Source organism: Gavialis gangeticus, unplaced genomic scaffold, assembly GCF_001723915.1.
Source record: "Gavialis gangeticus isolate Ggan-Ray unplaced genomic scaffold, GavGan_comp1, whole genome shotgun sequence".
Lineage (NCBI taxonomy): Eukaryota > Metazoa > Chordata > Crocodylia > Gavialidae > Gavialis > Gavialis gangeticus.
Window position 1 is genome coordinate 158,114,348 of NW_017729025.1, and position 8,039 is coordinate 158,122,386.

Consider the following 8,039-nt stretch of genomic DNA (forward strand, 5'->3'; position numbering starts at 1 on the left):
TTTACCTGAGGTTCTGGCTGGGGCAGCCATGTGGCCCCGGGCCAGAAGCCTGCTGGGGGTTCTGGCAGGGGAGCAGGGCCAGGGGGCCCTGCTGTTGTGGGAGCTCATATCACTTTTGAATAGGGTGACCTCTACTGAACAGTTACAGAAGAAGCCACATAGATAATGCCTATATTATTTCCTCTTTCCAGTCTCAACCATCTTTTTAACTTTTAGACCATTATTACACATTGAATAGTGGTCTTCCCTAATCTATTCACAGAGATCCCCAAATTTTCTCTACGTTGTCAGAAAATTATTTAAAACTCATGTAAGAATAGTTCCAATTATCCCCTCCATTGTTCAACACTTTGCACTTGTCAATACCAAACTTCATCTGTAGCAGTGCTGCCCATTCTCTTAAGTTAATGTTATCCTTCTGAAGCCCCTTGCGTTCTTCCCTGGTTTGACTCCACTGATAAAGTTCTTGTGTTTTCAGGAAATGGTGGCATCTTACAGCTCATTCCCATTTCCCAAACTGTTTATAAATCAGTTGTATGTCAAATCTGTCCTCACTGTGGAAATACTTGGGCACTGAACAGCATACTTGATCTTGATAGAAATTCCAAAGGAAAGATCCAAGTGGGAAGAACATTTCCAAAGGACATTTTACAGTTAACTTTCCCAACATTTGCCAGTTTAGTGCTAGATGAAATCTTTGTGAAGACTGGTTTTCAGCTCTGGCCTTGTCTTTCAGGTTGTATTTTGGGGAGAAGGTGGCTCTGTATTTTGCCTGGCTGGGCTGGTACACCTGCATCCTGTCTCTAGCTGCTTTTCCAGGCCTGGTCCTCTTCATATATGGAATCACTTATTTCAATTCCAGTCAAGTCAGGCAAGTGCAACAAGAGGTTACTGTGTGCATAGACCTAGGCATGTCAAGCACATGAGCCTGTGTGCCCAAATGTACAGAGGTATGTGTGACTAGAGAAATTCAGGAGGTAAGGATTTTTGTGGGTGATGTCTTTTATGAGACCAATTGCATAGTTGGTATGTAGTTAGCCAAAATTTTGAATGCAAGGCATTCTTCAGAAATTTACCTATTGTGTATATCATGGCATTCACTACTGGAGCTAAATCCTATAAGCATGGAACTGCTTATGTCTGCTATGTGAGTTCTGCATGCAGAGGGTTTGCAAAGTCATTGGCTTTAATGATAGTTCCACTTAATGAAATAAATAGATCTCCATCAGAAACATTGCAGCAACCCTCCAACTCTGTGGTGGTTATCTGAATGGTCTATGACCTGTAGTCATATGGCTCCTATTGAGTTCACCTGAATGTGCAGGGATACAGCCCCATACAGAGTTTGGCTCACTGTAACTAATAGCATGTCTGCTCTGGATGGAAGGAGTAGATTTTAGGCAATGGGCAACAGACAAACAAGTGCATCCACACTTCCATGTGGGGATTTGTGGACACATCTCTGAGGAGGCTTGTCAAGGGGAAGGTTCCCCTGGCATTAGTATCTGAGAGCTACACATAAAGCTTAATGCTAGCCATTAGTTGGGAAATGAGCCTGCAATCTCTCCTTTGGCTGATGGATGTAATGGACGTATAGAACAAACAAATGATGGGTTGGGTAGAAAAGCAATTGCTTTGTTCCTTACATGCTTTCCTGTTACAGCAAAGAGATTTGTGAAGCCAACACTACCATCATGTGCCCACTCTGTGACCAGAAGTGCCCATTCTGGCACCTGTCTGACACTTGTACTTATGCCAAGGTATGTAAATGCTGTCTACATGTCCTTGTTGCCAATTGCTGCTGTGCTTGGACCTCAGTGTTGTAATCCCAGATCAACTAGTGCCTTAAAGCTATGTGCCCAAGGAGTTCTCACTAGTGTTCACCAGCCCCCTGCCATATATGAGGGAATTACAGCCATATTTGTTGGCTCTTTTCTTCTGAGAGGCAAGGGCTCTCCAGGCTCAGGCTGCAAAGATCCCTCAGCTTGGCTCTTTCTATCCCCCCTAGTATATCCTTAACCTTTGTGGCCAGTCTTTGGCTGGGCTGCAGAGGCCTGATGCTCTGCTGTCCCACATGGGCCTGAGTCCCTTCTGCAAGGAAATGGTCTGGTCTGCTGGTGCCCAGCTCTTTCATGATCCCTTTTTCCTTGGTCTCTTCTTTTCCAGGTTACTCACCTGCTTGACAATGAGGGGACTGTTGTATTCGCAATATTCATGGCTCTGTGGGGTAGGTTTCAGCAGCTCTTATAATAAGGGTTTGAACAATATACAGTCATGGCAATCTGGTTTCTACAGTAGTTCATTCAGAGCCTAATAACATCCATTTTGCCTCAAGGGCTGGTGTCATTTTACCAGGACCACCTGCTCATTTTACCAAGGAAGGGGAATTGGTGAAATTCTGAGAGATTAGTTATGGTGATACCTTCAACTTTACATCAGTATTTGAAATCCAGATGTAGATGTTCCCATCTGACAGCTACTGGGCAGGCTTCAGAGGCCTCCATCACTGTCTGTGGTGCATCACTCACCTTCATCACAGCCAGCTGTGGTATAACACTCCTTGTCTCACTCATGACATGTCCTGTCTCTACCACCTAGTGATTGACCCATCTCACATAACAGCTCAGGCTGACAACCCAAATCCCAGAGGACCATATATTCCACCGTGGGCCTCTCCTCACTTGTGAGTCCTTAGCACCACTGTGTCCATGGCCATTGATACCCCTCCTGCAGGGAAGCAAAGATAGTGGAATCCAAGCCCACCCACGTCCTCTGTAGTCCAGCCCAAGAAGCCTGTAATAAGCATCAGAAAACTGCTGCTTTCTCAGGCCACTACCTACCTTCTTAACCGGGCAGCTTTTTCCCTTTACATTGCTTTTCAGCTTGTAGCTCTGCCATCTCTCTCAAAGCAGCCTGCCATCCCTCCATCTGCTGCCACCATTTTGCCTGAGTCTTTTAGGCCACGTCTACGTGAAATGCTGACTGTGCAGTAACAACTGCTAAGTCAGTGTCTTGTGAGATGTGGCCTTATAGCAGATGTTTCTGTTCAAGTAAACGGTCACAGAGGGCACATCTACACATGCCCCTGACTGCACATTTGGTACTGCAGTCGTTTAGGACTTGCTTTAGCAGTACCCACCTTACGTTGTACTGCACAGTCCCAGCAGCACACAGTTATTTTGAAATGCCATATTGGCATAGTGACGAGCTGCAGCAACATAGCTTGTCCCTCCGGCAATGTAGCATCTCCTGTAGATGGGCCCAGAAAGAGGCAATTAGGCCCACCCTTAACCCTTTCTGGGCTACTGCTGGATAAGGGTGTGTATACCATATCACAGTGAAGCAGTGTGGGATGAGTTTGGTGGACCATCTCTCTGTGGGCTTTAAATACTCCAATGGCAATAGCCTCTAGGCACATAATCCAGTTTGACTGGCCTGGATGGAAATTGAAGAGGTGGTTTCAGAATTTGCCGTGGGCCTATTTCAAGGGAAAGACTCAGGAAAATAAACCCGAATTAACTAAAGGTGGCAAATTAACTGGATTATTTAAACAGGATTAGGCCCCTGGGGTGCAGACTTTTACGCAGCAGGCAAGTGGCTCTAATTCCATTTAGTTTGTTTCGCTTTGTATAGCCAGGTAAGCTAACTCGAATTAAAGCCATTACTCTTCTTAATAAGATCATCCACCCAGGGGAATTAATTCAATTTAATCATTCCACTCTAAAAGTCAATTCAGATGAATTTTTCTGAGTGTCTCCACGTAGATAAGGCCTGTAAGTCAGAACCGTTTCCTCAAATTTATACCAGGGGCCTTTCTCGTCATTACAGCAGCCCAGAGTCCCAACATAAACCTCATGCATCTCCATTTCCCCCACAACTACCCCAGGCTGTACTCTCCGTCCTGTAGCTGCTGCAGGGCAGAGCGTAGAATGCTTTGCCAGTAAGGGAAGGTCCCTTCCAGAGCGAAGATGAGGGGTAACCTGTGAATGGGAGTCTGTTACACAAAGGAAAGGATTGGCCACCATGTTGTGGGAGTCCACTCAGCCCCATCTGGGAACCTCATTCTAGATTGTCCCCATGGTCCCAATTCTTTCCCTGGTGGGCTCATCTACTGGGGGGTCCAGGTGACCTTCTTTCATGCTGGGCATTTAACCTGATTTCCATTTTGCTCAGGAGGCCTTCCCACTTCTAGCCTGCAGGGAGGACATGGGTGCTCTTGTGAATGCTCCACAATGCCCTTGTCTCCAAGGGGAGGAGGTGTCTTTGGTCTATGACACCCTTCCTGAGCATGCTATTTTATAATTACACCTGCAGCCACTTTGTTCTTGGAACTGTGGAAGAGAAAGAGGGCTGAAGTGGTCAGTGGCTGGGAACTGTACGGCTGGGACGAAGATGAGGTGAGAATGAGGTTCGCTTCTTCACTGTCTTCTTCTCTCCTTGCTCCCTCCCTGTGCTGTCATCTTTCTTGACAGGACCAAGGTAAAAATCTAGCTGTGTGCTGGCAAATGGAGCAGAAAGGCACTGCTGAAAGGACACGTGGAGCTGGGCTTCTAGTTTGCAGTATGGGGCAGGGAGGGAAGTGTCACCCTGCTGGATTCCTAACAGGGACCAGTGGAGCACAGTGGGAGGAGTGGGGACCTCAGATCTTCTTGAGGTTTTTAGGAGAGAAAGGCAAGTCTCAAGAAATGTTCTCCTTGCTGTACCTTTAGATGCAGATCTTCCCCCGCAGATGCACACCACAGTAACTGTGCTGTCACTTCTGACGTAAAGCAACAGCCCTGTAGGCACACAATATAAGACAGAGCAATTTCCAGGAACATGTGAGCCTGGCCAAATTATCTGGAGACTCCATTACTTCTATGACTTCTGCTGTACTTCTTAGAGCCCTACTGGGATCCTGCTCCATAAGAACCAAACCCAGAAAATGAGGTGGGGAAGCTCCCTGCCTCTGGTCTCAAGCACCCCAAAGACAGGCAGCTTGAGAGCAGAAGCTGGGGTTGCCTCAGGGTGGTTTCACAGCTCCATTTCCATGTTTGGCATATGCAGGGCAGGAGCCTGTGGCAGGATACGCTGCTCAGGAATGCTCTAAGGTGCACTCTGAAAGCTGTATAAACACAGCCTAGGCCAGCCAGAGTGAGAAAGTCCAAGCTCAATGCTGCAAGTTACTTCTTTTTGGGTTCACCACAATAGAGTCCTGTTTCTCTTCTACCTGCTGGTACCTGTCATAATGTCCCATGCTTCCATTTTCATTGACATAAGGTGCAGTACCTTATGTTGCCCCATGTCTTGCATTCCCCTAAAGCAGGGTTTGGCAACTTATGGCCCATGGGCCACATCCAGCCCACAGAGCTGGGCGGTAAAGTGAGAGGGAGCAGGACTTTTGTAGTAGTGGGAGCTTTGCCCACACCGTAGCTGGACAGAGGAGAGAAGCAGCAGCAGTGGTGGTGGCAGCAACTGCGCCCAGTTGCTAGCCTGTCTCCAACCTGAGCTGGGTCATTTTGGCTTGCCAGCTGAAAACATTACTACCAATGCCCCTAGTGCATGACTTTAATATTCATTCTTTTCCTGTGTCCTCAGGAGGAGCTGGCCTTGGAGCTTATCAATAACCCAGAATATGATCTCCAGAAGTATCAGCACTCTTATTTCCGCAGTATGATTGTGCTCCTCCTGGTCCTGCTTACAGTAGGTGCTATTACTGTTGCCTAACTAGCCATTTCCAAATGCCTATGGATGTTTACAACATTAAGCTATAGGAGAAATCATGCATGTGGCTTGTATCTCTTTTGGATGGCTGTCTCACTTGCAATGGGAATGCCATAGAGAAGCAATTGCAGGGTGACTAATTATCTCAGGAGCTTGGTGATCGGGTGGGCCTTCCCAAGTAGCCAGTTAGGTTCACAACCAAGGTGGTAGAAACTTGGTGATTTCAGTCTAGCTCCTAAAACACAAGGACCCAGTGGCCTAGCTTGTCCTCTACCTTGATCCCATGTGCCGCCAGGGACCTTGGCTGTTGGCTTCTCCATGGAGCCATCACCACAGGCATGTATCTGGCACATTTATGCCCACCCCGACCTCTTGTTGAGGTTCTGACTGCACTTTTCCCTACACTTATTTATTTTTGCACACCCCATCCAAGACCTGGGACCTCCTGTTCGACCTCCTTCTGGCCCTGGCCAAGCTGGCCATTTATCTCACCAGGAAGGAGGCTCTGGCCAGGAGGGTCCCTGGGAACTGTGGGGCCATTTTCCTGTGTCTCCTCCGTTCCTGTCTCCAAGCGGAGCACCACTGGGCAGTAGCTGCCAGCTCTTTGGCCACCTTTGAGAGTCAGTGGGCGCTGTCTGGGGTGCTCTGCTTGGTGTCTCCCAAGGGTAAACTATTTTTGAACGTCTAGCCCATGTGCACACTCCTTTTTTCATTTTTTGTCCGGCATAATCAGTTGGTGCTCTTGTTTTCTCTCACCGCTTCACTGAGTGGCAGCTCTAAGTAATGTAGTGGGCATGTGCCCATGTGTCCAAGGTCATCAAATAGGCCTAAAACACAAGGACCCACATCAGAGTTGACATTACCTGGCACAGACTGTGTGAACATGGGCAATGAGCTATCCTATTAGCCCACTGGGGCACAAGCCAAGTACACTTGCAGGGTAGTATAGTAACTGTGTAGGAAACATGTACTGCTGCTGGGCATAATTTTCATCTTTGGATAAATCAGGAGCTTCTACAGTATTATAGACTCACACTGGAGTGGAAGGGAGGCAGCTCCTGGTGTGGCAAAAGCCAGTTTCTAGCACATACACCCAGTCATTTCCCCACATCTACTCTGTTTGGTCAGCTTCCCCCAACTGCTTTATCACCTCCTCTCCATTCCCCCAGCAACATGTTCTGCCAACTCCTGGATCTAATCCCTCCCAGGTTCTAATGATACCTCCAACCTACAGATAATCGTGCTGATAGGGATTGCCCATGCGCTTGTCATCTACCGTGTGGTGGCCACCGTGATCTTCAGCCAGAGTGACTCTGACTTCATACAAGAACAGGCCAACACACTGGCAGTGTTGACTGGGGCTGTGTTACATTACATGACCATTGTCATCATGACCAAGGTATGGTGCAGCATGGGATGGGGCCTCTCCTCTCCTCTCCTTTCTGCCATCCACCCCCCAGTCCCATCACTGGTCTTTCATTTTGTTCTCCCTCCTCCTTTGCAGGTGAACAGATATATGGCGCTCTTCCTCTGTGACCTGGGTAAGGGGAACCCTGTGTTATATTCACTGTAGACACCACCAGCACAGCCAGCTGGCACCCATCTGAACAGCATTTATTTGTGGATTGATAAAAAACCCTCCCTACAGAAACATGAGTTTGATTTTATAGCAACATCCTGTTCAAGGCAAGATCAGCCCTATCTAAATGATCATGGACAAATGTTTGTCTAATTTGTGTTTAAAAACTTCCAAGTGGTGCAGATTTCACTACCTCTCTTAACAATTTGTTCCAATGCTTAGTCACCCTTGGAGTTAGAAACTGCTTCCTAATATCCAACTTAGATTTTTACTGTTGCAAATGAAGTCTGTTATTTCTTATCCTGTCCCCTGTGAATCCAGAGAATAGCTGGTCTATTTGTAGCAACCCATTTTGTATTTGAAGGCTATTATCAAATTCCACCTTAGGAAAAGGCAGGTCTCCCAGAAAACCAGCACCCCAGTCACAGGGGTCTCCAGAGAGCAAAGTTAGCACTTTGACTGTAATCCAGATGTGAATAGGAAACCAACGTGTGCATAGCAATCTATACACTGGTTCAGGCTGAGTAAATTCAAATTTTAGTGGACGGTAAAGAATACAACAAAGAAAAAAGACTCTCTCTCAAACCATTACTTTTTACTATTATACCAGATAGATCTTAGCAGCAGGTAGGAATGAAAAGAATACACATATGCTATTGCACTTGATTATTTTTCCAGGTATGTTGACTTAGATTTACTTATACAGATGTTATGGGCACAGGTCATCTAAAAACTGAAGTCTATCTTTTGCAAGGCC

The 8,039-nt window shown here is 46.8% G+C and overlaps 1 protein-coding gene across 1 annotated transcript in view; it reads left to right on the plus strand.

The window, feature by feature from the left end:
• Positions 1–8,039, plus strand: part of ANO9 (anoctamin 9) — a 39,892-nt gene that overhangs the window by 13,025 nt on the left and 18,828 nt on the right. Inside the window, exons 7-13 of the mRNA XM_019519992.1 lie at positions 737–871; positions 1,664–1,760; positions 2,167–2,227; positions 4,315–4,397; positions 5,578–5,682; positions 6,938–7,102; positions 7,208–7,244. Of these exons, the coding sequence (XP_019375537.1) occupies positions 737–871; positions 1,664–1,760; positions 2,167–2,227; positions 4,315–4,397; positions 5,578–5,682; positions 6,938–7,102; positions 7,208–7,244 (683 nt within the window). The remainder of the gene's footprint in view (positions 1–736; positions 872–1,663; positions 1,761–2,166; positions 2,228–4,314; positions 4,398–5,577; positions 5,683–6,937; positions 7,103–7,207; positions 7,245–8,039) is intronic.